Genomic DNA, 26,099 nt, shown 5'->3' with positions numbered 1-26,099 from the left:
AGGCAAAGAGACTCAATCAACAGTGCATTGGTACATGGTAATAGTAAGGAGAATGTGCAGAGCTATATAGTGGTATTGGATACTTGTTTCACAGTAGATATAAAATCATCAGAGGATGCTTAGTTCCCTGAAATTGTGAATGTATTTGTGACTGTCAGAGGCTTCTCTTTTGCTGCCAACTTAAACTTAAATGAAAAAGAAAACCATCAAGAAGTCCACTAGTTTGAGGCAATAACCATGATCATTCACACGACAAGATACATAATACACCATGTAACTTTCTTAATTGTTTTCACTTTTGATGAATCAGTTGTACGAAGTTTCTATATATACTAGGCTGGTGAGCGTACATTTCAATTTCCAATTCATTAAGTATAATTACATACACTTGGAGACAGCAAAACACTCCACAGCACTGCCAGTTGCTTTCTAAGTGTAAAACGAGTGGGATCAAATCGAACATTAACAACTTACACGATAAAAATGATTATTACAGCTATAATTATGATTAGTTTAGCACTCTATCAGACAGTCTTAGATGGAGAGAAGCTGGTGAGGTATACAAGAGTGTATATATAGCCGGAATAGCCAATAACATTTACGAGGGCGGTGACGTGTAGGGGTGTAGAGAGGAGGGGTATTCTTCGGTATTCTTCTGTCTTCTTTTCTTCAGCGTACTCAGTACGTTTTGGCTTGCGAGGTATTGCTATATAAAATATAGATGAAACAGCATTTGTAGTAGTTAAATATCTCGGGCCTACAGGCCCTTCACCACAATCTACTACCGGGCCAATAACAATTGTGAGGTAAAAATAGGTGACTACACATTCATGCACACAAAAGCTATACATCCACCTGATCCAAAACTAATGCTCTTGGGGTGATCACCAATCATAAGGGAATGTATACCTAAAATTAAAATTTCTGTAACGCTTAGCATATTCCCAAAAAAGGGATCTTTAGTGGTGCTCTTTAATTCAACTTTTTTCTAGCACTAAATTCTACCAGCTGATGTATGACTAATTTTCTTTGGCTTGGGGTGATACCACATGATTTACCAACAAGCATATTGAAGTATACGACCTAAACATTAATCATTTCAGAGAAAAAGGGATAAATGTGTACAATACAAGATTAAACTTACCTAAATTCAATGAAGAAGATAGTTGCAACGGTAAATAGAGCTTGAATAATGGTTATTCACTATCTATATAAAGCACAGTTGCACTGGATACTGGAAAACTTGACAGAATACTAGTGACAACTCATAAAATCCTAGATTTGCAATAATCTCAGTTACCCGCGAGGTTACTGGGGAATAAATTAGCCCTCATTAAGCGAGGCGAGGATGTTTATCGAGGTCATATGTGAAGTACATTGAAATCTACTTCCGTTTCCAATCCCTCTCTCCTACATCTATGAGTAGACCGAGGAGTCTACATGTATCACTAATGGCTACTGCTATCCCATGTATCCTGTTAGTTCTAGTCTGTGTGAGCCTAGCCTCAGCCCACTACCATGCCACTCCTAGTGCCAAAGATGTGAGTGATTTGCTAATTTATTTAATAATTGGTTCACTTTCTGCACACACAGTTTATCACTGGGGTGGAGGTGTCTGGTGGACGTGTGACCAGACAGAGTAACAGGGAAACCATACGGATAGTCCCTATTTTTGACATTTCAGTGGATAATGCGTATGTTCTTTAAATTACTGGGCTGCATGCCGAATTTACTTTCTTTGCGTTCATGGTCTGGTACAATCACTGGGTCAGGTGGCATATACGGCACTGGATGTAATTTTGAAGGGGGAGGGGTTCGGGTTATCTTAGGGAAAATAATAAAAATTAGGGCGTTTCCACATCCGGTGCCGTATATGCCACCTGATCCCAATCACTTTTTACCATGCTTTTGTCACAGGCTCCCAAACGATAAGTCAGCCATGCTCAGGGTAAGTTATTAATTGTCATCTTATCTACAGAAATGACTCATTTTCTACAGACGGAAACAGTTCCCAAGCTCATCCAATTCTTTGAAGACAGTTTGAGTGTGGATCGAATCCAAGTAAATTTGCTGTTTGAACGGTAAGTACATATATTTGTTGCGACCTCTATGTATAGGATATATACCACATCTAAGAGGAGGATATGGGGTGCATATCCTCCGAGTAGGTGTGGCATATCTGACTTATACCACGTGACCGTAGCACTATAAAAAGACCTCCCCCTAGCAACAATTCAATCCACGATGCAGACTGCAAAAAAGAACGAGACTATGCCGGATTTTGCAGCCGTCAAAGAGCTAGTTGAGCAACACGTCGACTCCTACAGATGCTCAAGAGCTTCCTGGTCCAAGCGTTGACCATTCGATGTCCCTTACTGGAGTTGCAAGCTCTTCTTGGTATCTAAACCACGTCCATGGACCCATGGAAGCTTATAGCCATCTTGTTGGAGAGCACCTTCCATGTTTCTGCCGTCGCTTTGAGTCTTATTACCGTCAAGTATGGCTCTTTTCTCTGTACTTACTTTCTTGAACAAATGAAAGAACTACTTGAAAACTGTGCATGCCTGGGGCTGTATGCTAATATTCTACCAATGAGTGGTGACGTAAGTGTGGTATAAGCATTAATTATTTTTCTGACTTTGTGCTTACAATATTTTTATTGTTATAATGTTATTGGAACAATTTTTACCATATATAAGCATTACGCATGTCTTTACTCTTAGCAATGACATCATACAAGTCATGTGGTTTACTAATGTTTACAGTGCCTGCACAGGAATGGCGTTTTTCCCATCCACGTCTCTTGAACCTAGACGCTGTAATTCTACTTGTGCATCAAGCACTACATGTGGAGAAGTTTCTATCCCAGAGGAGCACTTGAAGGTTTGAAATACACAATGACAATACCATGAAAGTGCTTAGCCGTACGTATGTACATGTAAGTAAGGGGGATTGGAACGAAATTTTCGTGTGAAACACTTTGCGTTATGGCTAAAACTATAGAATTTATAGTCAGCATACTCATTACCTGTCTTGACTGCCCAATGTGCTGTACATTGAAAAATTAATAGTGGAATTGATCACTGTTCAATGTTGATGTAAAGATAACCTAGCTCTAAACGATCGACTAACCCACTCAGCCACTATCACGAAACAACTATATATACAAGAAAGAGTAGCCCTTAATATGAAGTCGTGGGAGGTCAAAGGCACGTGATGTGTTTAAAAGTATATATTTATACAACTAAAGCAGTTTAAATTATATACTGCAAACATTTATGAACAGTACAGCTTATTCATAGCATAAAGTAGCACTTAGATACATAATAACCAAGTCAAGCAATGTCCTTCGCTCGCTTTGGCTTCACGGCAGGGAAAGAAAAAAGACATTAGAGTGGTTCAAGCTAAATTCAACAAAAATTAAAAAACGTAAGTAAAGAAAACAGATGTACATGTAGAGCTAGTCAGTGGTGTACACTTACTTCTCTAGAGTACCTCCTAGCCCCCGAGTGATCGCTAGTGGATAGGAGAGCTAGAAACATGCAGTTAAGTACAACCACAGAATGATCAACCACGAAATAATTGCAAGCACAAAATATAATGCGGAATGTTTCTACCGTTTACACAGGAAAGCATAGTCATTTTCAATCCCCTTTTTCTGTTGGATTAATCCAGTAGCTAAGTGTGCTTCATTATAGATACATGTAGTTGTTGGAGCACATAAATACTGTAATTATATCTTGTAGGTATAACCTTCCTGTTAGCATTCACTGCCCCTATTTCACTATAATGCTGCCTCTGTAGGGCTGTACTCAGTGCAATGGCATGGGTTCCAACAACTGTGAGCAGGTTAACAATGGCGGAATAGGTGTGTCTGGTGCCGATGTGGTCCTCTATATCTCGGCTATTGATACCAATGTCCTGATGCTAACAATGGTGGAGCTCAAACTGTAGCATTTGCGCGTGCTTGTGAGATGGAAGCAAGTTTGGACCGACCAATTGCTGGGAACATCAACTTCTGTCCTCTGGGGGTTACCGGCAATGCTGCAGACTTTATTCTGGAGTTAGCAAAACACGAGACTGCACATGCCCTAGCCTTTGCTTCCAGTCTGTTTGCCTTCTGGAGAGATGATAATGGCAATCCTAGGACACCAAGAAACAGTAATGGGCTGCCAATGAATTTCAACGTTGCTGAAAGGTTAGTGTATAGACGAGATTTCATTTCACGCCTGCCACCTTAATATCTTTGCCCTCAAAATAACTTTACAATCTTTTGTTTGTATTACATGTAGGTACTACATGCCTTCACCTAGTACTATCCAGTTCGATGTTACATACCCTGACTGGGATACCATTAATGGAGTTATTAATCATAGTGTGATTCACATGGTTACTCCAGCTGTTCTAGTGAGTAATTGATTCACGACAGCCTCTTCCACATTGATCTTTTTATTATTCTGTGTATATCTAGCGTGAAGCTCGTGCCCACTTTAATTGTTCTTCACTTGCGGGAATGGAGCTAGAAAACCAAGGGGCGGCTGGCACAATCGTCAGTCACTGGGAGAAGAGAATAATGGGGGTAATAACATTTGGTATGATAATTTCACTAACTAGTGTACTGTACTGTATATACTAAAGTTATGTCTGACCTTCAAATAGTACTTAGTGTATGGAACATGCTGTGTCTTTGCCTGTTTACTCTAAACGCAGAATGAGGCCATGACTGGAGAGTTAACCTTCAATCCTGTTTTCTCCAGGATCTCACTGGCAGCATTCGAGGACAGTGGGTGAGTGCATTCACTATACATAACTTGGATGGGGTGTAGTGTATGTAGATCCAAAGTTAGTATGTGAGTGCGTGTATTTTTTAAACCCCAATTCTCCTGTGCAATGCAGATGGTATGACGTAAACTATACCATGGCACAGGACTTACTTTGGGGTAAGGGGAGTGGGTGTGACTTTCCCACAAGGTCTTGCTTGAGTTGGATCAACTCTCAAACGGATCAGTAAGTGTTTTATGTAATGGATATAGCATGAGACCGAGTGTTTTACGAAATATACAGGCACAAACACGAGGACGAGTTGCCTGGATTTCAATAAAACACGATCTTACCAGTTGTTCTATTCCTATTCAAAGCTATAGCCTATTATTCGTTATCTTATTGTCCACTACATCAGAATTTATGGCAGTAAACTTTCAAGGACGAGGGCAAAGCCCCGAGGCCAAGGATAGTTACGTTGCCATTCATTTGAATGTAGTGGATAATAAGTGTTATATACCCATTGGAATAAACAAAATGCTGGCTACCTAAGCTACCTCATCTTGGATACAACTAGCTAACAGTCTCGAAAACGAACAAAAAGCTTCATATAGCTTGTAGCCAGTGCTAAGCTTCTAGCTCTACGCACTAACTTGTACATGTCCAAGCAGTGAGCCCCATGTGCACCTTTTCTGGTGTTAGGTGAGCCCCACCCATAATTATGCTATTTTACAGCTACCAGCTATTCCCACATAATTCCTAATTGGAAGCTGCTTACTCTCAACATTATGCTTGCATATCCCCTGCATACCTATATAATTAATATGCTTCTACAATGTATTAGGGGGCTTCCAGTGACACCCTATTGTACTGACATGCAACGGGGCTGTACAATCGATTATGAAGCTGTGGGTAAATGCAACCTAATCAGGAACAACCCATCCCTCGATTATCAAGTATGTCTGCCAGAGATTATAGTGTCCCTTTGTATGATTTAACTTCTGTTATTTCAGTACTTCACTGTACGCACTGATGGCGGAAATGTTGTTATTGCAGACTATTGCCCATTCCAAAACGTGAGCCAACTGTTCAACTAGAGCACCACAAGTGCACTCTTCATAACTAGCAATTAAAGCAGTTAGGAAAGCTTAATTGTCTATAGATCGATCTGTTTTTGTTTTTCCCACAAGATTATCATATCCGTAGTTGTTTGTTTACATTCATAGGTCTGTTTAGTTGAGAATTTATACGTAAGATGTCATTATAATTGTTTGTAACTCATAATTATATGCACGATTAATGTTACATGTATGTATTCCACCTAATAGGTGCTTACCATTCAAGAGTCAGGCAGAGACAGAGGGACACAATGCAATGTGGCCACTAATCAGCCTACCGTGAATGTCCTTGCAGAAGTTTACGAGCAGGGGTCAAGGTGCATTGAGCATGGCACTCGAGAGTGGACCAACAACCGTTACACTGGCTTCTCCACTGGATCTGGATGCTATCAGGTTTTATTTCATGCATCTTTGTAGACACTGCACACAAACCAAGTGCTACATTGTTCATGCGTACGAATATTGCACCCACACATACAATCTACCTCATTAATCGTAGTGTTGGTACATGTATGCTTTCTCTCTGTGTGTCTTTCTCTCCAGTATTCCTGCTCAGCAACAACTGGTGTGACAATTAAGGTATCTGGACTTGCATACCAATGCTCTTGTGAAGGAGAACAGGTTTGTTTCGTTATTTTGCATGCATAGGGGACTAACACATAACACACTCCTGTTTTATGCTTTCAATCACTTATTTATGAGGTACCGTTTGGGTTAAGCATTCATCTACCCCTCATACCAGAGGAGGAGTAGTGCCAGGGTCAAAAGGTGACTAATTAAAACACCACGTGGCCCTATGTTTTACATGTAAAACTGAATTTACCCTCGCGCCCCTGAGTTTATACACCACCTCTAGCTTGATTCTCTTATAATCACAACAGAAATTGGTTGAACTATCGCGCCCCAGAGGAATCAGCTTGAGAGAGGAGATCCAGGATTTAATTGCAACCCTTGATCTTTTATTGCATTCTTCGAAACTACAAGATTGGAAATTATCCTTCCGTGGCTAGGATATACATTGTGATGTCTTGCTGCACTGGAGAGATCTAGGTATAGTAGGCTTCCCAAGCAAGCAAATAAAGAACAGAAACGCTAAGCTGTTATTTGCAGCAAAGATCAAGAACCCAGAACAAGAATGTTTAATCTTTCTTTAAACATGACCCTATTCTTCCTTTGCCCTCATACTATAATTATGCATGTAGTAAGCAAGCACTCATTCGACTATTCGATATTTATTCATTAAGTAACAAACTGAAACTACAGTTGTAGTTTAACCTTCGACAGACATGTTTGTGTTAATTTTCTCTCTCTAGATTCAATTCTCTTTCACTGACAGTACTGGAGCCTCAATCACTGCATCTCTACGCTGCCCTGCATGCTCACAACTTTGCCATGTAAGTACATTCTTATCACATTAACATAGTGATTATATATAGCTGCTTCCATTTCCACAGGATAATTTAGCCAACTGTCCTACCACAGAGCCAGCGTCCTGCTATGACAGGATTAGGAATGTGGAGGGCAGTACTGATCTCCCAGTCACTCCGTCAATACCTGATAACAGAGCAGAAGTCACCGGTGCAGTTGCTGTGACAATATTTTCCCTTGCAGCTCTAGTGGTAGCCACCGTGTTTTAAAACATAAATACCTATAGCGTTTTATGCCATCTTTTTATATTCTGAAGTTTTCCTTTTCAAACTAGTTAATGTGCATGAGAATCTGTACACTTCACATATTTAAAATATTTATCTTCTTTATAATTATATAGTGAGTGAAAATACTGAGAATAATTATGTGACACATCTGAAGCTGACAGCTTATCACTCAGTTGAAAATTGAGGTTTACCATTATAACAGTAAAACCGCTCTAAACAAGTGGACATGTACGTTTATATATTGGAGCATAAAACCTATAAATAGCCGACGAACATAATTAATGTATTATCACATGCATGCATCTGATGTTGATAATTATTGTGTACTTTTTGGGCACATGCAGTAAAGTAGCATGACGTTTTGTTTTCAGAATAGATTTGAGGAAAAAATCATGCATCTTGAATCTACAGCGATAAATAATGTTGCTCTGAGCAGTGATTAACACAAACTTGATTTAAAATGTTAGCTAAATTGTTATGCATGTATATTTTGGACACTACAATATTATGTAGTTCCAGCAACCTTGTGACAGCAATAGACTCGCTGGCCGGCCACCTAGGGACTGGATTGGCAATTTTCTTGTTTTTGATTTTCTTATACAGTGATCCGTGCCAACAACTGGTCATCATGGCAAAGGGATGGAGATCTTTGCAGGAGAGAAAAGCATGGGACTGGGCTCTCACCACAAGTTTGGACCATATATCAGCTGGAAACATTAACCAGGCATATAGGATTACAAGCAAGCAATGCAAGTCTGGTTCTTGCAGGTCAGCCTTAGCTACAAATTTGTTTCTGGTATGGCATGCCATTGGGAAGTGGGGCTGTTGTTTGTGTGCTTGTATGCTTGTCCAGTGAGTCAATCTTCCATACCTGTAGAACAAACTGCAAATGGAATCCCAATTGCTTGAACTGCCTAGGCGAGGCCTCATTTTTGAACACTTCATCAGGTTAGTGACCATGCATAGATTGAGTGCTAAGTACAGACATAATAATTATTCTTATAGAAATGCACAAGTCTAATATGGAGGATTATGTCCGGAAAAATGTGAGTAAAGTGAAACTATTGTGATCTGATCTGATCATTCCGCCATGCTTTTATAGGAGGACTTCTGTGGATTGAAAAACTTAGGGTCTACTTGTTACGTCAACTCCCTTCTGCAGGTGTGTGCTTCTCATGTATCATATCTTCGTTAAGGATTAGCGTATACATTGTACAGTGTGATGTGCATGTATCCCATCCGTACGGTAACTTAATTCAATAGTCATATACTGTAAGAATATTGCATTTTGGCTGACACAAGCAACAAAAGTCAGTATTGATCAGATGCATTGTGCTTGCTGCGTATTACATGTAGGTATGGTTCTCTGATGTCAAACTGAGAGAGGCTGTTTTCTCATTTAAAGTGGTCAGTCGTCATCCCGCAGAAGTTGCTGAGGTGTGTTTTTTCTGTCTTGTAAATTGTTATTAGTGCGCCCGCACTGTAGAAAACAGTTGATAGGACATTAGAAGGACTTACAAGCAGAAAAAAAGCCAAACTTGACCTGGATGTGAAAGATACGTCTGAAGAATTGTCAACAACCTGTGCCAGTGTTGAGTCTGGGACTGGGAGTGACAATCAGGCAATGGTTTCAAGCGCTATGATTGCTGTAATCGAACAACTACAAATGCTCTTCATCAATTTACTGAAATCGAAAAGAAGGTACTTAGATCTAAATTCCAGTGTAATCTCTTGTTACAAACGTGCCAACAGAGTGATTGATGCTACTGGGTTTGTGGACAGTCTTCACCTGCAGCATGACAGACAACAGGTGCCTAAAACATGCCTAAAACACCATAATTATGAATGTATTGTTGGTTGTGCTCACAGGATGCTCAAGAGTTCAGAAAATTGTTTCTGTGTCAACTCAGTTGTGTCTTCCAAACAGAGGTTTGTGTTTGTGCCCTCCCATTTAAAGTACTGTGTTGTAACACGTACATAATTATAATTTTATCTGCATGCTCTCTGCTTTTAAATTATTGTTGACCAGTACATATTTCTGCATACGTACATGTGTACCTTTTCTTAGACTAATTGGGCCGGCTGATTGTACAGTTTCTCATATGTGTTTCAGAAAAATGTGTACTCTTAATTCTCTTCAGCCCAATCCAGTCTTTCGGAGATGCGTGGATAACTTGTATGGAGGGAGCTACTCGTACATGACAAGGTGTGAGGGATGTGGAATTGTTTCAGGTGTCGAGTCACCATTTTACGAGCTGGAGCTCGGTGTGCAGAACTGTCCCACTCTCCACAAATCACTGGCACAGTTCTTTAAGGTATGCTCAATTAGCAATTTTATAGTTGTTTACTTCAAGCAGTTATTAATAAACATGTTGGTGTAAGGGATCAGTTTCTTTACATAGCCTATAGTACTCTAGCGTAATAATTATTAGAGAAAGATTTTTAAGAAGAGTTTAAATATGTAAGGAGCTTTCTTAACGTGTTCCAGGAAGAGAGTCTGAGTGGGGACAACCAATACCACTGTAGTCATTGCTCTGGGAAGAGAGATGCGAGTCGGTACATCCAGCTCAAGTCACTGCCACCTGTGCTCACTCTGCAGATGCTCAGATTCGTGTTTAACTTGTGAGCAATAAGAGGTGTTCAATATAATTATAATGATGTATGCAATGTACATGGTATAAGGAATTCTCCCCCTACGTCAGTACGTACATTTATAACACGTAAGGATCTCCCTGAAATTGTCTCCACATTTCTATGCAGGTCTCTACTGGCCAAGGTGAAAGTGACCTCTCACCTTGTGTTCCCAGACCAGTTAGACTTGAGTACATACACTGGTAAGCCTACCCCTCTCTATCACTTATCCTCCTTCATCGTGCATTGCGGAGCCTCTGCCTATACCGGACACTACATTGCCTACATCAAGAATCCTAAGGTGGGATACATGTACAATCATAAAACGTGTGTGTGTGTGTGCATGTCCATTTGTAGAACATGCAAACAATACTTCCATGTGTATTGCATGTACATTCTTACGTACACCTAGTCTACCGTACATACATGTACATTTCTAATAGATTATTTGCGTGTATTGTTGTGAGTATAGATAGGGTTAGTTTGTAATTGCTTTGAATCGAATGCTTAAATGTATAATCTTTTACTCTCTGACAGACTGGCAAATGGTGGAAGTTTGACGATGACGTTGTGAAAGAATGCAAGAACGACAAGTTGATTCTCTGCTCGGATGAAGACAGTGAGTGGCAGTACGAACTACACGTAAACTGAATTAAGAGCTATGGTGATACTGTAGCTAATTAACGCTATATAGTACTGTCTCTACTACATCCATGTATGATAGTTCTGATCGACTCTTAGATCAGCTTCAACTTGTGTTACTGCCGTGTACAGTATGGTTCAAGTGTACAGTATACTAAAACAGTGCTGGATACTATCCTGTTTATTTTGAGTCAAACGTTGCTGTGCAGACAGATATTGTTGTTGAAACTCAAAGAGCACGTTCCCTCATTGATAACTGACACATCTGTACATGTAGGTGTTGACTCCTCCCAGAAAGGAATGCGACGCTGTCCAAAAGGGAGTCACGTATCAAACAACGTTTACATGCTTGTCTACAAAAGAGAGGACCATTTCAAAGGTACATGTATATTGCATATTGTGTATTGCTCACTGTCCACTGACATTGAAAATCTGATGTGATACGATATAATTATTATAATTATGTTAATTACTATTAACTTGCAAGCTAGTCTACATCGTGCATGTATAGACATGTAGTGCTCTCAATCTGGCTCTATTACAACAATGTAGCTAGTTGCCAGTTTTTGACTGCCAGCACTAATACTGACACTGCATGTTGTGTGTACTTAAATTAATGCAGGCCAGCTAAATATGTCATGTACAGTTGTACATGTCTACAGATACCCTGTGTGAGGTACCTCCCCACCTTCAAAAGCTCAGCAATGATAACAATGCTTCCTTCTTAGCCACTGTGGAGGAATTGAAAGCTGCTGAGGTACAATAATAATAATTATTATGATATGGTGATGATGCCTACAGTTAGTGCCACATGCATGGCAGTGCACAATATGCACTTAAAAGTTTACATGTGAGGTCCATACTTGTGGTCCAATTTGACCCACGTGTACGTACATGTACATGTATACATTGTTTTTTGTAAGTGTCCCTAATGTGCATCTTGACTACCCTTGTAAATAAAATAGGTTTTTGTAGTGCAATGATCACCCACATACAGCTAAATAAATGCTTGTCACCATTACAGTCTGCTCAGCATGTTGTTGAGGAGTCCAGGGCTGCTGAGATGAGAGGACTGTACAGTGGGCTTTCTGTACAGGGTGAGGGGTGCGTGTGGGTGCTCACCTCGTGGATCAAGGCCTGGCTGGGTGGGTCACTGACGCCCGGGGAGAGGGGCACCCTGGAACCACTGCTATGTAGGCACAGCAAGTGAGTATACGTATCTAACCTCTGGATGTACTATGTACGTACGTGTACACGTCTGTGTAAACGTCTAAACGTCTGTATCAGCCTTGAGAAAGTGCTGTATTCTTAGTCTCAGCCTGCTCGTAAATGTATATTTTAGATGTAGCTAGTAATTAAGGCTTAATTAATAATATAATTACACATCTACATGTATATGATTCGCATTGTGAACTGACGTCTGTCACAGCACTCTACAGTGTAATTCCGTAAATTGTAGCCAGGTCTGATACACCAGCACGTACGTAAAACTATGGTTGATTGGTGCTGAAATGTTGTTACCAATACCAAAGTTTAGAACTGTACTAACACATACACATCGTGTATAGTAGTAAGACCGAAATGTACTTATATTCCCGTAGCCTGTCACTGAATGCTGTTACCGAAGTCAAAAGAATAAGCAGCATTGGGGTAAATAGCAGGCTTCCACAACCATGATGATGTAACAATTTTATGATTCATTTTGTACATGTATAGTTAGATGCTGTTTGTGAGAAATTGGACAAGTCAGTTTGTCCACTGAGGATGGCCAGGTTAGTACGTACAAACCTGTCCACAATTATAACAGACAAGCGCTTAAGTATAATATGCATAGTGTCTTTTCCAAATCGATAAATCATGACTGATTGTAGCTGACATTATGTATAGAAACGTTTATCTATAGTGAATTGCTGTGTGGGAAATGTGTGCGACAGCGGTGTGAAGAAATACAACTCAAAGACAAGATGGAAAAACAGCACAAAGTCATCACCAAGCTGTTGAAATCAAAGTGTACAAGGTACATGTATATGATTATATACAGGCACGTATTTACAATGTACGTATAATTATATGTACAAAGATTCATAAGATTACATGTGTTAGTGTGAGCACTGAGTTCTGAGAATGGAATTTTGACTTACTGGTATCTCGTATGCATGCAGCTAATGCAACATCTAATGCAATTTCAAACTTATGTTTGTGTAGTTATATTAATTCTTACATGTACAAGCTTCAAGCTCATGGGAGAGAGCAGTGAATGCTCCAGCCTCTACTTCCCTAAAATAAACCTTATACATGGGATGTCCCATTGTGTTCATGGGACGTTGCTTATATACAACTAGACGTACGTCATGGTGTAGGCAATATATGTGACACGTCTGTGTCCACTGATTATGCACTCTCTATACATGCCACAGTGCTTCCGGTTTTTGGGTGGGTAAAAAGTCTTTGCAAAACTGGAGGAAGACACGTCTCCAGCAATTGACTGCCCTGCTGTCTGGGAGCGATCAGGATTCTGAATCACTATGCGATGGTACTGCGTCTCAAGGAAAGCATAGTGACAAACCAGAAGTTGCTGTGTTTAACACTGACCTACTCTGCGAGCATGGTGGGAAACTATGTACTTAGCGTAATAATTATTATGGGTACGTGTCTCAGTAAAACTGTTTAAAAAATTTGGCGAGTTTGCTGTCTTATATAGCTACATGTACATACCAACGTTTTGGGTGTACGTGTATGCTGAAAGTGCGTGCATGCACGTGCAACCGTTTTATGTTTCGATTTGGTTACGTACGTCTACACTGTACTTGTAGATTGCCATGTGTACTTACTGTCTGTATATACTGTATGACTGTAGATGAGCTCTGTCTTGGTGAAGGCAAGAGAAGGTTGGTACAACCTGAGGTATGGGCTATCCTTCACGAGCACTTCCCCACAACCAGGGCCTATGCAGCACTGCACAAACTCTGTCAGCAGTGCACGGTTAGTGTGTCAGTGAACATTTACCGTACATGAAATAACATTTTACAGTATTTTCATTGTATACAGATTTTGCAATACGTTCAAGAGGGCTGATAGTGATGTAGTTTTTTTGATTTTTATTGTGTTATGTATATGCACATCCAGGTGAACAAGAGTGAAGCTGACAAGCGTACTGATTTATTGAAGTCAACATGTCGATTACAGAAAGAAGCGCTATCTGAGCTCTACTTCCTCAGGAATCGGCCTCAAATCTCAAATGTATTAGAATGATGCAAGCCTCTTTTTTATACGTAAACTCTCTTATGCATGTATCTATCATAATGTGTGTTCATGCATAGTTGCAGTCTGAAGTGTTTGTCCTACCAACGACGTTTATGGATAACTGGACTTCGTGTATACGGTACGCCAATGGTGTATCAGTCAATACGTACGTGTATGTACATGTAGTTAAAGCACTCTACGTAAATACTATACTCCAGCGCTTGAAGCGGTCGTAGATCATGGCCAACCAAGACTTGAAGTGTAACCACATTTATTGACTAATAATTATGTTGCAGGTTCCCCAACACGTATGAGATGCCAACTTCACTATGTGTGGAGCTGCTGCTCTGTTCTCATAGTAAGCTGGCAATACCAGTGAGGGAAAACAATTGGGAGACACTAGCACAGCAGTAAGTACATACATGTATATATGTAGTCTGTACTTGCAGGGATTCACTGAAGAGAAACACGGGTATCTATACTCTTGTGTACTAGCTAATTTAACACTAAGTACAGTACACGTTAGCTTAAGGATTCTATGTAATTGTAATTGTACATTACACATTGTGTAATGGTGTGTATACACCTGTGGATTGGGTTTGTTTGACAGTTTTTTTTAGCGTTTTTCAGCTCTATAAAAAGCTTCTATTTGTATATCCTTGAGATTGGTCGATTTCAATTTAATGCATGCATGCATATACATGTATACATACATGTATACAGTACCCGTAAAAAGGGGTTTTTGGTTCAGTGTAGTGCTGGTGCATCCTGAAGAGTGGCACGCTCTACTACAGTGGTTCACATCAGAAAACAGTGTCACCATTTCAGTGATGACAAATCTAGAGGATAACTCGACAACAATTAAAACTGTTCCTGGTAAGATTGTGTATCTGTTTCATGTACTATGACATGTTGTCTTGCAGAAGTTTGTGATGGGTGTAGCAGTCGTTGGCAGCCTGTTGAAAATGGTTTGGAATCAGCCACCTTTGTTTATGTGTATCATCTCAAGGATTCAGATAATGAAGAGGAGGTACATGAGCGTGTATTTACCACTACAAGTACATAGTAGTATTATGGTGTCAGTGGTAATCAGATAGCAATTAATTCTCAATCGATACGATTGTACTAGTTAAGTTATGCAGGCCGATTTTCTCCAGCGTTACAATAGAGAAACGTTGGGCAGGGAACGAGGCTTATAGTTGAGTGCACTTGAGCATACATTATTATCACATTTACTAACTTGCCACGGTGCCATATTGTTTACACTGCACGTTATCTTTCTATATTGATAGGCATTGTCAATGCTGACATTTTTCAAGAAGCGATCAAGGTATAGTATTCTTTTATAGAGCTCTTTTCTGCCAGTATGTTAATGTATAATTTAACGCTGTTGTCTTATAGGAGAAGCATACCACCTTCTGCCAAGAGAATGAAGATAGATCTTTCCCAGTCACTGTTTCAGCTCCAGTTGATGGTACGTAGTATTAGAATTTTTTCTGTACGACTCAATATATTAAGCATTACTGCTATTTCTGTAGTTGTTGTATCGTTATTAAGGTGTTTACAACGAATGGCCCGCTATAATTATGTGTTCCCAGTGTCATGTGTTTTGACCCACTCTCTGAGCTCACTGTTATGTACATATACAACGGACTACTCATGCAGGTGATGAAAGAGTATGAACTCACTCCACGGGAGCAGTCCCTTTATCTGTATGGGGAGGTGTTGCAACATCCTGACAAACCTTTGAGAGACCTTGGAGTAGAGTCTGGTTCAGTGCTCTTCCTGAAGGTAATTATAGCTATAGCTATATGTATATTCTCAGTAGTAGTTCGATATTCAACATACATGTAGGCCCCAACAGAAGAAGATAAAATAGCGTTGTTTCTGAAAGAAACGGCTCAAACTGCAGCTGCAAGTAAGTTGTATTATAAAACTTTTGAATTTTTCGAAGTATCTACGTAAATACTATGTATGTAAATAGTTGAGCTATGGCCTCAAGTGGTTTAAGCCATACTAGATCTCTTACATGTATGTAATATAATTATAATAGTAGTGAAATACTTTATAATTATACTGCAGTGAAAAAAACCAATGGTAATTTTTGTTGGTGCAAAGTTTCCTATGAACTATTATATAATACCCTTATGAATTGTAGTCTACAGCTCAGCTAGGATAGTCACGTAGATCGAGCTTACTACGGTAGAATTAATAGTTTTAATTTTCGGATGATGCTCTACAATTAATTTGTACACAATTACACCGTACGAAAATAACCCACGAACAGTAATTGTGTACAAGTATGTAGCTTGTACAATGTATTACAAATTTTGTGTATACCTCTTTTTCTACAGCTCCAGAATATGGATTTAGAGGTAATTTGTAATGAATTCGTATGCGTAATAATTTGCTGTTACATGTGCATGTTCTATTACACTTGCAGGTACTGGATTGCTGGACAGCTAGAATTTTTTTACCTTAATTGGTATATGATTGTTGTAGATCTATAATTACATACAACTCTGGTTCCAAATTATAACAACATTTTTATCATGAATCTAAACTCGGTTTTGCCACCAACAAAATTGGTAACTGTAACTGTGCATGTGGTAATAATAAAACACGTGCTGGGGATTATCAACAGCAAAAATACAGTACATAATTATAATTAAGTAAGTGACATGATGATAGAGCCTTATAGTTCCTGCAATGAGTACTCTTGTTTTGGTTTATAAACGTTTTATTTCATTCAGTTCCATGCTACTTTCTTTCTTGAATACGTCTGCATAAAAACGGACATTGTGTATAGTACAGATGTTAAATAATAACAGCCATCATGTGCATGCACACATTGTAACATACAAAATAAAATTAATAATCATTACCATATTTAATGAATTTTTGTGAGTGAGCCAAATCAGCAGAAAAATTGACCCTTTGCGATCAAACTATTGCGTTCTGGCAAGTATCGTGTGTATTTATTAGTAGGTTTTGCAATTTTATTGTTGCGAATTATTGATCAACCCTCACAAAATTCGCATAATGTTTAATGCTCGCAAAACATTCTAGTAATACGGTATGCACACATTTTGCAAGCTGGATGTATGATTGCTGGTCAACATGTTCAGCTATATACCTTGGGTGTGTATCTCCTGGTGGTTATTATATTCTCTTCATCATGAACCTGTGCTGCATATGTTTCTTCAGCCATCCTATAATAGCAAGAATTCATCACTTGAACTCATATAGCATGCATGCATGTACCTCTGCTCTTCCTGTTCTCGCTGGTACCTCATATATTCTATTTCTTCCTTCCTTGTTTTCTCCTTGATCTATACAAGAGTGTTAGGGATTTTTGTTAACATTAAAAACTGTTCTCAGTGTTCAGCCACGTACATTCTACCCCCTTCACCACAATGTTACAACATGTTCATAAGCTTTATATAAACATGACATGTATGTATGTATGGCATACTTGTTGGTGCCATCCTTGTGCCATCATGGCAGTATCTCTCTGTCTGGCGGTGGCTTCAGCCTCCTCTCTTTCCACCTCCACCTCCATCTCCTCAATCAGTCTCTCACGCTCTTGAATCGACTGAGACTATACACGTGTCACAACAAGCAATAGCTAAATTGCATGCATGTACATGTATGCCACTGTTACACTGTACCCCATAATTTAATTATAGTGAGAGAACATTAATAGTCCTGTAATACCATGCAGTGGATAATACAAATAGTCACTAGTCCAGATTGAATGCCTTATAATTACCACACGCACCACCACCTTTCTTATAAGGTTATTGTCCAAACATTACATACATAATTATGCATGTAAATGGTAGGTTCATGCTAGTATAACAGATCATAATTATACGCCTGTATGTATCTAGGCCTTTGTACATTATATGGTATGGTACTCTACAGGCACATACATGTACATGTAGATACCTGCTCTTCTTTAAGTACATCCATTTTCACATTAATCTGTTGTTTTCGCTCTTCAAATACCTGAAATATGGACAATCTGAAACTCTGTAGTGCAACGTACATTATTCACTCATTAAACAATCACAAGACATTGTAAACATAAGTAATTATACGTACAACAAGGTCGATCAATTAATACCTCTTTCATTAACCGCTCTCTCGCTTGCTGTTCTTTTTCCCACTCTGCCTCACGCTTTTGCCACAGTCGGGCAGCCTCTTCTCTGGAGAAGGAATAAAGTTGAAGTTGAGGTGACAACTACGTAGGTATGGTATACTATCAGAGCACTATAAAATTATATTGCCTCTTCGCGAGAGTGCACTAACAAGCATTATGTTAACCAGCTATTCTTATTTAATCCCCACATGCATTGTGTTTGTAGTTCGAAACAAGGGGTCTTCATGAGCCAATTACTACAATAAGTTGCCAGTATATACTGTACCTAGTACATGTAATTTCCATAATTTTCCATCTGGACTGATTAATTTACACCACTGCCACCATTATTGGGGCTTGACATGCTGATTTTTACAATGTACAAGTATATACTGCTGTACGTACAGGATAAAATAATTATGAGCACATACTTCTCAGCTCACCACCCCCATGCTTCCTCACTTTCTCTCTCCCCCCCCCCCCCCACTCTCCATCATGGTACCTAAACACAAACAGAAACGAAATTAATTCCCACCGGTACATATTGTCCAATTCCAATTCTCTTTGCTTTTCGATCTCCAGTTGTTTAGTGACCATCTGTAACACGAGGGTCATCCATTCAAATAATTATATTATAGAGCACATGAAAAACTACAACAGTCAATTTTACTAGTGGTATAGCTACATAAATAAGAGTGTGTAATTCGACAATAACCTCCTTCATCCATAGGGTATCTGCACGAGCTCTCTCCCTACGAGCAGTGTGTAATGATTGCTCTTCCTTTTCCTGCAGTCAAGCATTTCTTACAGTGAACACTCTGAACATAAAATCTGCATTATTACGTCATGTACGTACGTGTACATACCAGTACAGAAAATTAGTGTAACTAGCTAGCTCACACATACAACTGTACATGTACATACGAGTAGTTAAATTGATATAATAATTTACAGATAATTTTGTCTGGCTTGCTAAAAAGTTAAAAACCTACCTTTTCTGCCAAATCTTCAAGGATTGCAAGATCTAATTCCTGAATTTAAAATTTTTAACAGTAAACGTACGCATGGTAAATACTGCATGCATGGTTTTATCGACCAATACTACAGCACTAACCAGTGACTCTTGTATCTGTTGACTTTTTCTTCGAAGCTGAGCCTTGCATTGATGGATGAGAAATCTCCTGCGGTGTGTAACATAATTATTTAATAGAACCTGCTGCTCCACGAAGTTAATGTATACCGTAGTTCACTCTTTTTTCGTTTTTCCTCCATTGCTTTCCTTGAATCTTCCTACAAGGATATGTCTGATTAGTCAAGGTTTACAAGTGTATGGCGTACTATACAAGCACCTATACACATTGCAAACACAACAGCCATGCATGTACAAGTAGTTAAAACCTTACCGCCTTCTGCAGTTCAATTTGATCCTGAATTAGTTTAGCCTGTTTTTGTTCCAGCAGAGCAGCCTGGAATCGACGAGTATAGTGTGTGTACAGTAGTAATAATTATTATGACTGACCTCCTTCTCTCTTCGTTTGATTTCTCTCATTTGTAGTTTGAGCACCTCACTGTGCTCCTTGAGCTCCCTACAAAAACCATCAAAGGAAATTACATACGTGTGTGTGTATAATTATATGTGAATGAGTGCTGAATACAACATAGACAACATTACTTCTTTTGCCTCTCTTGCTCCTTGTCCTGTAGTTTCAGGGCCGCCAACCTATCTTGCTCCAACTCCAACTCATACCTATAGCACAAAGAATTCTGATTAATAGTGTGGTGAGATATGTACATAGCTAGAAAATAGAATTTTAACTCTTGTTAGTGTATATAACTTGTCTACATAATTATTATACGAACATTTTTTTCTCTTGTCTTGCTGTTTCCAATTCCTGTATTATACATGTATAAGCAAAATAAGAGCAGTATAATTATGTTGCACTTAACAATGCATGCCACAGAGGTTTGTACCTGTTCTCTTCTTTCCCTTTGTTTCCCCCACTCACTGACAATATGTTTATTCGTTTCCCTGGACTCCACTTTTCTAAGCTCAGGACAGTTGTCCTTCCAGTGCTCATAAAATTTTTCATCCGCTATCTGCAAAGTAAGTAACTGTCAGCTACCGTTGCGAGTTTGTAAAACACGTAAATCGATTTCCTGCATGTATACCAACTTGCATTACAGAAAGTATAATTAGTGTTGTAGAAGTTGTAGTTGGATAGATAAAATCTCTATTATATAAAATTTCGTAGTGTATATTATACACTACGAAATTATTTTACACGCTACTGATAATTACACTGACTTGGTGCGAGATGGCGAGTTATTCAAACTAGAGCATGGAGATGCCCAGGAGACCTATTTGAAACATTCAAGCTACAGCTCGACCGGCCTACAGGCGATTTGAAAATGCTATCTGAAGAGATGAACAACCTGTAGGCAAGACATGGCATATACATATTTTTTGTCTTCCTGCATAAGTGAAAAGCTGACACAGAGACTGCTTGTTTGATACTTCTCTATACACTGTATGTACATGTACAGTGTATCTAAAATTGCACTATGTGAAGGGTAACAAATTACTTGACATAATAATTGGTGCAAATCAATTGTGCCTTTCTGAATTACTACAACTGGCTTACCATTTTCCTTTCTTTTTCACGTTGCCCTTTGAGATGTTCAGCTCTAAAAAACATAAATACTCAGCACACGCATATAATTATGCACAATATAGCCATACCTATCTCTCATGGTTGCCAACTGATCAGGAGAGCGTGACTTCAACTCAACCTACACGTACAACGGAAATTAAACAACAACTACACGTATACATATACAGGGCTGCATTGAGGGGGGGGGCGAGGGGGGTATTTCGCCCCCCTGGGATTTAACACAATAGGATGGACACAGACATATACCATGGAGCCCTGATATACATGTAATATTAAGGGCACATGTACTGTACAACTACACACTCACAAGCCTAGGTCAATACCTCGTATTCTTTATTTTCCTTTTCAAGCAGTTCACTTAATCTCTGCCTTCTGACCAGAAGTTTTCTTCTCTTCTCTTCCTCAATACCTCTCTTGTGGTATGCATCCATGCTATTGGAAAACGTATGTAATCGACCATTATTAAACGAGGGATACATTCGATTCCATACAGGTACATACAACATCTGTAAATTCTGCATACGTGTAGTATAATAATAATTATAGCAATCAAGTTTATAACGTCCCACTATGAAACCATGCATATCCAGCAAATTAATAGTTTTCTGCTTGAAGTGAAATGTAATAGCTGCAGCACACACCTGCCCTGGAACGATTTACTGGATGTCCAGGCCTCCTGTTTGCTGGCTCTCACGTTGGAACTGTTGAAGTATTTTGAGTTCTCTGCCCATCTCTGCCTGACATCCTCCTCCAACACTCTCCTGCTTACGATGCGTCCCTCAGCCACAGAGTGGGGACGGTGTACTTTGTAGTACGACCTTAATGTGGGGAGAGCCATCTAGAGAGAGGGGATGTATAAAAAAAAAAGATGATAGCCTTAGGGTAACTAGCACAGCATAATAATTATAGCTATAACTATTGACATTGCCATAGAGTGGGGACGGTGTACTTTGTAGTATGACCTTTAATGTGGGGAGAGCCATCTAGAGAGAGGGGATGTATAAAAAGATGATGGCCTCAGGGTACGGGTAACCAGCGCAGCATAATAATTATAGCTATAACTGTCATTCAATGATTGATCTACTTGGTGAGACTCTGCTGCCCTATCGACTCGAAAGACCTCAATTCTCCCACGTTAGGCAAGACAACCCGCTAAATTTAAGCACTATCAATATCAAAGCATATAGATATAAGAGTATACGTATAGGGAATTAAACAACTAAACAAGGTCAGAGGATGCGAGTTTATAATTATGCATTCACGACACTTACTTTATTAGAGTTGTCTGGCCTAGTAGGCTAGATAGTAGCATGTGTAGATATAGCAGATCTTGGTGGTGTGTTCAGTTGCAACAGTACGTGTTGGCTTAAATTCACCATGGAAAAACAAAAGTATTTGGGTGCACATTAATTAGAAGCAAATGCCAAGTGAAAACGTCCTAGATCAAGTTAGAAACCAGAGCCTCTGGTTACACTGTAAGTGCACTGGTGATGTTTACAATTGATAATTGTTCTGTGAGTTTACCTGCAAAGATCCAAGAGCTCTGACATCAGTCTATAAATAATTTTGTGGCCAAATATAATCTACATAAGCACACCGTTTTATATGTGTTTTTTGTACACCTCATGCATATTGTACAACAGGCACTGCACTGATACACTGTACTAGGCTCTAAGATGTCCTCGAAATTGTGCACTACCATGAAAACCTATGGTCCCCGTCCAAAATCATTTAGTCTCGTGGAGGATGGTGACGAGTACATGCTAGGCTCTGAGGTTGGTAACTACTTCCGTCTATTTCGAGGAGATCTCTACAAACGTTATCCTGGGCTATGGAAGAGAAAAATGACTTACGAGGAGCGAAAACATGCCAGTGAGCAGATAGGATATGGCTATAACAATGTATCCACTAACGTACAAATTGTCAAAGTGTCTGAAATCGAGGACGTTCTAACTATGAACGATGAGAAGTACAGATCAGCATTTGGGTTTGATACTGTGGTGTCTTCGTCAAGTAATGTGGACAGGACTCCTTCTACACAACATAGCAACTCAGGTACTGGCACGAGAGGCTCTAAGAAAAGCCCATGGATAGCCACAATTCCTGGGAGCTCCTACCACTTAGACGCTGTGCCTTGTGCCACTACCATAGCCAGGTACAAGACTAACACCAAAAAAGTCAAGAGCTTCCCAACATGGTGAGTGATTATACTAGTACTGTATAAATTCAACTACCTACAGTATGTGTATGTAATTCTTACATGTAACTTACATGTACACGTAAACTATCACTACATGATAACTCAGAAAGCAAGTGTCAACAATGTTTTTGCAGCTACGAAGATAAGAATCCTAAGGCAATGTACGAAGCAGCCTCTGTACCTGAGGTGTTGGTTCCTATCAGACTGGACATTGACATCGACGGCCAAAAACTTAGGGACACATTTACCTGGAACAAGAACGGTATGGAAACAGCTGTACAATTTTTGTGTAAATGTTTTCTTAAACTTCACTAGCCTTCATGAAACAGTATAATTATAGTACTCACGGATATTGTGGCCCAGCTCCCGTTTCCACAGATAGAATTATGATAATTATGCGCCGCGCGCTTTGATAAAAAGCAAAAAATCAGATGTACATTTTACATCCCACCATCCCTCTTACAGTGTAGTACGTACGTATATGTATAGTCATTGACATGCCCACCCGTATAATTGTAATACATGCATGCAGACACTTTGTTGAGTCCTGATCAATTTGCTGAGATTCTGTGTGATGACCTTGAGCTGCCAAACTCCTCATTTGTTCCGGCCATAGCCTCCTCTATACGCCAGCAATGTGAGCAGTTTTCGGTGGACATAATACCAGAAGACGAGGAGGACAGGAGGGTCATCATCAAGGTACGCTTTGTACGTGTACTGTACAATCGTGAGTAATCTGCATGTTAATGTATTTGCGATGATGACCTGCAGATTATTCATAGTCAAATAGCCTCTGAGTCTCCATAGTACTTAAATGTACAAGTACATACATGTACATGTATATTATGTCTTTGAGAAGTCATCAGCCTTGATGATAAGACGTTTTGTGTATCCATGTACAAATGTACATGGATACAGCACAACACATGTACATGTATGAATCAGAAATTGCTATCCATTTCCTTACAGCTAAATATTCACGTGGGCAACATTTCCCTCAATGACCAGTTTGAATGGGATCTCACCAATCCTCTCAACAGCCCTGAGCAGTTTGCCCGACAGCTGTGTGCCGACTTGGGTTTGGGAGGAGAGTTTGTTACAACCATTGCATACTCTATTCGTGGACAACTGAGCTGGCATACACGAACTTATGCTTTCAGGTAGGTATGGATGCATTGCAAAAGTGATTATTACAGCTAGTACTCGTATGTATATAGCAACAAATAATTGTACAAATGCAAGATGAAGTCTAGCGGCAGCTAAAAACGCAAATAACTACATGTACATATAGTTATAGTGGCTAAGTGCTGCAATCCTGATATGTGAGAAGTGCATGATATGCTGCAGTTTAAAGTCATGATCGTGCTTATTGTTGTGTATCTGCTTTAGGCCTCACATTCTTCGATGATACAATGTAGTGATGATACAATTATGTAGCATATGTTGCAACCCTCTCCTTTATCTATGACGTTATGTAATGTACACTGCAGCGAGGCCCCCCTCCCTTCAATCAAGTTCCCAGTACGTCAGTTGGGGGATGCTGAGCAGTGGGGACCGACACTGCAGGTGCTCTCTGATGCTGAAATGGAGAAGAAGATGAGAGACCAAGACAGAAATACAAGGTACAGCAAATTTTGCTACAGGATACTGTACATGTACAGCAGACACTCCGAATAGTGGACATTATGGCTTTCGGAAAGGTTGTCCTTTCTAGGGAAGTTAGGAAGAAATATGGGCAAAAAAGAAAAGGAATTGATAATGACATTGCTCACTGTGTCCACATGCAGTTACATCGACATGCACTACTAGACCCTCGACTATATCCAAATATGTACATGACCATTTCGAATTAAGTAATTATGAATACCATTAACGAAGACACTTGCATGTGTACAGATATAGGCGACCAGAAGGGAAGCAGCTGTAACTCCAATAGAGCGAGTCTGTGAGATCTTTTAATAGTGGCCTTTGTACTGAGAGCACATTGTTAAAATATTGCTGATTTAGCAAAGCAAGTTCGAGGGCAAATACAATTTCCTATCTTCATGCGTTTATTCTATTTGCATGGCTTCTTGTCTGTCCACTATTTAGAGGCAAGTACATTGGGCATGGAGTTTATAATCTGGATACGGTTGATTTAACATTAAACTACGTATCCGTATAGCAGGCAATTTTCGTTGGTGCAAATTTTTGTGTAAACTACCACTTTCCAATTAAGAATATAGTGACGTAAAACCTTATTGCGCATAATAATTTTTCACTTTTAATGCTTAATTAAGTACGGAATTTCCACCACACGAAAATAACCCGCTCTACGGATGTAATTACTGCACATGTTATGTCAATGGTCATTTTGGAAAGGTTTGTTAACCGCTAGTACATTTGAAATACAACCTACAGTAACTTCATTTGATTTCCCAAACATGTCTTGAATCTAAATGTGTGCATATACCTCAGGTACCATGCATGACCTAGAGCTAGTGCCCTGATTAACGACGTGTCCTTTAAGAGAGTCCTTATTATGATAGGAGTACGTTCCACATGACAGTGTTCATGTCCATCAATGCATGTTTTTATGTACATGTAACTCTTTTGTCACGTAGGAGAATGAGAAGATTGGCCCAAGCTGCCCCAGGGTGGTAGATGTCTGTCTGTAGACCGTGAATCAACTATCATTGCTTTCTTCTCAATTCTTTTTGTTAATTAAAACAAGTGACATTAATTTCTCAAGGCTTTTCTTATCTGGTACACGTTATAGGCGACAAACTCGCTATATTATAGTATTAAGTGTGTGCTACCTACTGTATATGTTACTAGAATATTTTTCTGGTGAAAAACCTTTGCGAATGAGCCAAATCAGCAGAAAAATTGACCTTGTGCGATTTAACTATTGCGAATTGGTCAACCCTCGCAAAAGTTCGCATAAAATTATGTTTGATGCTCGCAAAACATTCGGTTAACTATAAACATAATTAAATATAGTAAGGAATACAATGGAATGGACACTTGTACAAACTTAGACTGTAATTGTTA

The 26,099-nt window shown here is 39.3% G+C and overlaps 5 protein-coding genes across 9 annotated transcripts; 4 read left to right on the top strand and 1 right to left on the bottom strand.

Moving 5' to 3' along the window:
- The first annotated feature begins 113 nt into the window (after positions 1-113).
- On the top strand, positions 114-3,954 carry LOC135339955 (leishmanolysin-like peptidase). Its single transcript, XM_064536209.1, has 6 exons — positions 114-1,541; positions 1,594-1,694; positions 1,918-1,948; positions 1,999-2,081; positions 2,766-2,883; positions 3,805-3,954. The coding sequence occupies exons 1-6, from the start codon at positions 1,419-1,421 to the stop codon at positions 3,952-3,954; spliced, it is 606 nt and encodes a 201-aa protein (XP_064392279.1). The 5' UTR covers positions 114-1,418.
- A 20-nt stretch (positions 3,955-3,974) lies between these two features.
- On the top strand, positions 3,975-7,699 carry LOC135339953 (leishmanolysin-like peptidase). The gene is made up of 11 exons (XM_064536207.1): positions 3,975-4,198; positions 4,293-4,407; positions 4,472-4,579; positions 4,711-4,787; positions 4,897-5,007; positions 5,606-5,717; positions 5,775-5,837; positions 6,090-6,272; positions 6,423-6,500; positions 7,193-7,273; positions 7,334-7,699. Exons 1-11 carry the CDS (start codon positions 3,975-3,977, stop codon positions 7,514-7,516), a joined length of 1,335 nt encoding a protein of 444 aa, XP_064392277.1. The 3' UTR covers positions 7,517-7,699.
- Positions 7,700-8,127: 428 nt separating this feature from the next.
- Positions 8,128-16,607, top strand: LOC135339918 (ubiquitin carboxyl-terminal hydrolase 48-like). 2 transcript variants are annotated; one of them, XM_064536161.1, is made up of 31 exons: positions 8,128-8,302; positions 8,412-8,482; positions 8,540-8,580; positions 8,637-8,696; positions 8,891-8,971; positions 9,021-9,235; positions 9,287-9,344; positions 9,404-9,463; positions 9,676-9,849; positions 10,023-10,156; positions 10,295-10,466; positions 10,703-10,784; positions 11,085-11,186; positions 11,470-11,564; positions 11,832-12,013; positions 12,409-12,457; positions 12,524-12,579; positions 12,711-12,824; positions 13,225-13,415; positions 13,665-13,789; positions 13,934-14,047; positions 14,128-14,189; positions 14,347-14,460; positions 14,802-14,926; positions 14,974-15,080; positions 15,343-15,380; positions 15,452-15,524; positions 15,716-15,841; positions 15,905-15,968; positions 16,405-16,425; positions 16,494-16,607. In XM_064536161.1, exons 1-31 carry the CDS (start codon positions 8,163-8,165, stop codon positions 16,514-16,516), a joined length of 3,069 nt encoding a protein of 1,022 aa, XP_064392231.1. In that variant the 5' UTR covers positions 8,128-8,162; the 3' UTR covers positions 16,517-16,607. The 2 variants fall into 2 exon arrangements, with proteins under 2 accessions (XP_064392231.1, XP_064392230.1); XM_064536160.1 differs by having other exon boundaries at positions 8,540-8,589.
- A 40-nt stretch (positions 16,608-16,647) lies between these two features.
- On the bottom strand, positions 16,648-22,272 carry LOC135339934 (trichoplein keratin filament-binding protein-like). 2 transcript variants are annotated; one of them, XM_064536180.1, is made up of 21 exons: positions 22,138-22,272; positions 21,508-21,704; positions 21,190-21,298; positions 20,935-20,984; positions 20,837-20,879; positions 20,166-20,291; positions 20,055-20,086; positions 19,867-19,941; positions 19,714-19,780; positions 19,598-19,660; positions 19,435-19,484; positions 19,309-19,375; positions 19,187-19,225; positions 18,910-18,981; positions 18,730-18,791; positions 18,180-18,261; positions 18,002-18,061; positions 17,526-17,651; positions 17,315-17,382; positions 17,187-17,262; positions 16,648-16,832 (listed from the first exon to the last, which is right to left on the bottom strand). In XM_064536180.1, the coding sequence occupies exons 2-21, from the start codon at positions 21,702-21,704 to the stop codon at positions 16,800-16,802; spliced, it is 1,497 nt and encodes a 498-aa protein (XP_064392250.1). In that variant the 5' UTR covers positions 22,138-22,272; the 3' UTR covers positions 16,648-16,799. The 2 variants fall into 2 exon arrangements, with proteins under 2 accessions (XP_064392250.1, XP_064392251.1); XM_064536181.1 differs by lacking the exons at positions 16,648-16,832; positions 17,187-17,262; positions 17,315-17,382 and having other exon boundaries at positions 17,563-17,678.
- Positions 22,200-25,916, top strand: LOC135339938 (SWI/SNF-related matrix-associated actin-dependent regulator of chromatin subfamily B member 1-like). 3 transcript variants are annotated; one of them, XM_064536189.1, is made up of 7 exons: positions 22,200-22,341; positions 22,535-23,063; positions 23,201-23,328; positions 23,599-23,765; positions 24,036-24,226; positions 24,557-24,688; positions 25,670-25,916. In XM_064536189.1, exons 1-7 carry the CDS (start codon positions 22,287-22,289, stop codon positions 25,707-25,709), a joined length of 1,242 nt encoding a protein of 413 aa, XP_064392259.1. In that variant the 5' UTR covers positions 22,200-22,286; the 3' UTR covers positions 25,710-25,916. The 3 variants fall into 3 exon arrangements, with proteins under 3 accessions (XP_064392259.1, XP_064392260.1, XP_064392261.1); XM_064536190.1 differs by having other exon boundaries at positions 22,203-22,341; positions 22,510-23,063; XM_064536191.1 differs by having other exon boundaries at positions 22,268-22,380; positions 22,510-23,063.
- The last annotated feature ends 183 nt before the right edge of the window (positions 25,917-26,099 follow it).

Source organism: Halichondria panicea, chromosome 8 (assembly GCF_963675165.1).
Source record: "Halichondria panicea chromosome 8, odHalPani1.1, whole genome shotgun sequence".
Lineage (NCBI taxonomy): Eukaryota > Metazoa > Porifera > Demospongiae > Suberitida > Halichondriidae > Halichondria > Halichondria panicea.
The sequence above is the reverse complement of the archived record's forward strand: the minus strand, read 5'-3'. Positions and strand labels throughout refer to the sequence as shown.

Excerpts from the sequence above, each read along its gene's own strand:
- LOC135339955 (XM_064536209.1), top strand. The coding sequence starts at position 1,419 with ATGAGTAGACCGAGGAGTCTACATGTATCACTAATGGCTACTGCTATC. Across the intron at positions 1,695-1,917 it reads GACATTTCAGTGGATAATGC|GCTCCCAAACGATAAGTCAG; the intron begins GTATGTTCTTTA and ends CTTTTGTCACAG. Across the intron at positions 1,949-1,998 it reads ATAAGTCAGCCATGCTCAGG|ACGGAAACAGTTCCCAAGCT; the intron begins GTAAGTTATTAA and ends CATTTTCTACAG.
- LOC135339953 (XM_064536207.1), top strand. The coding sequence starts at position 3,975 with ATGGAAGCAAGTTTGGACCGACCAATTGCTGGGAACATCAACTTCTGT. Across the intron at positions 4,788-4,896 it reads GCAGCATTCGAGGACAGTGG|ATGGTATGACGTAAACTATA; the intron begins GTGAGTGCATTC and ends TGTGCAATGCAG. Across the intron at positions 6,501-7,192 it reads GCTCTTGTGAAGGAGAACAG|ATTCAATTCTCTTTCACTGA; the intron begins GTTTGTTTCGTT and ends TTCTCTCTCTAG.
- LOC135339918 (XM_064536160.1), top strand. The coding sequence starts at position 8,163 with ATGGCAAAGGGATGGAGATCTTTGCAGGAGAGAAAAGCATGGGACTGG. Across the intron at positions 11,187-11,469 it reads AAGAGAGGACCATTTCAAAG|ATACCCTGTGTGAGGTACCT; the intron begins GTACATGTATAT and ends ACATGTCTACAG. Across the intron at positions 16,426-16,493 it reads TCCAGAATATGGATTTAGAG|GTACTGGATTGCTGGACAGC; the intron begins GTAATTTGTAAT and ends TTACACTTGCAG.
- LOC135339934 (XM_064536180.1), bottom strand. The coding sequence starts at position 21,704 with ATGGCTCTCCCCACATTAAGGTCGTACTACAAAGTACACCGTCCCCAC. Across the intron at positions 19,376-19,434 it reads CGAAAAAAGAGTGAACTACG|GAGATTTCTCATCCATCAAT; the intron begins GTATACATTAAC and ends TACACACCGCAG. Across the intron at positions 19,226-19,308 it reads AACAGATACAAGAGTCACTG|GAATTAGATCTTGCAATCCT; the intron begins GTTAGTGCTGTA and ends TTTTAAATTCAG.
- LOC135339938 (XM_064536189.1), top strand. The coding sequence starts at position 22,287 with ATGCCAAGTGAAAACGTCCTAGATCAAGTTAGAAACCAGAGCCTCTGG. Across the intron at positions 22,342-22,534 it reads CCAGAGCCTCTGGTTACACT|GCTCTAAGATGTCCTCGAAA; the intron begins GTAAGTGCACTG and ends ACACTGTACTAG. Across the intron at positions 23,329-23,598 it reads ATTTACCTGGAACAAGAACG|ACACTTTGTTGAGTCCTGAT; the intron begins GTATGGAAACAG and ends ACATGCATGCAG.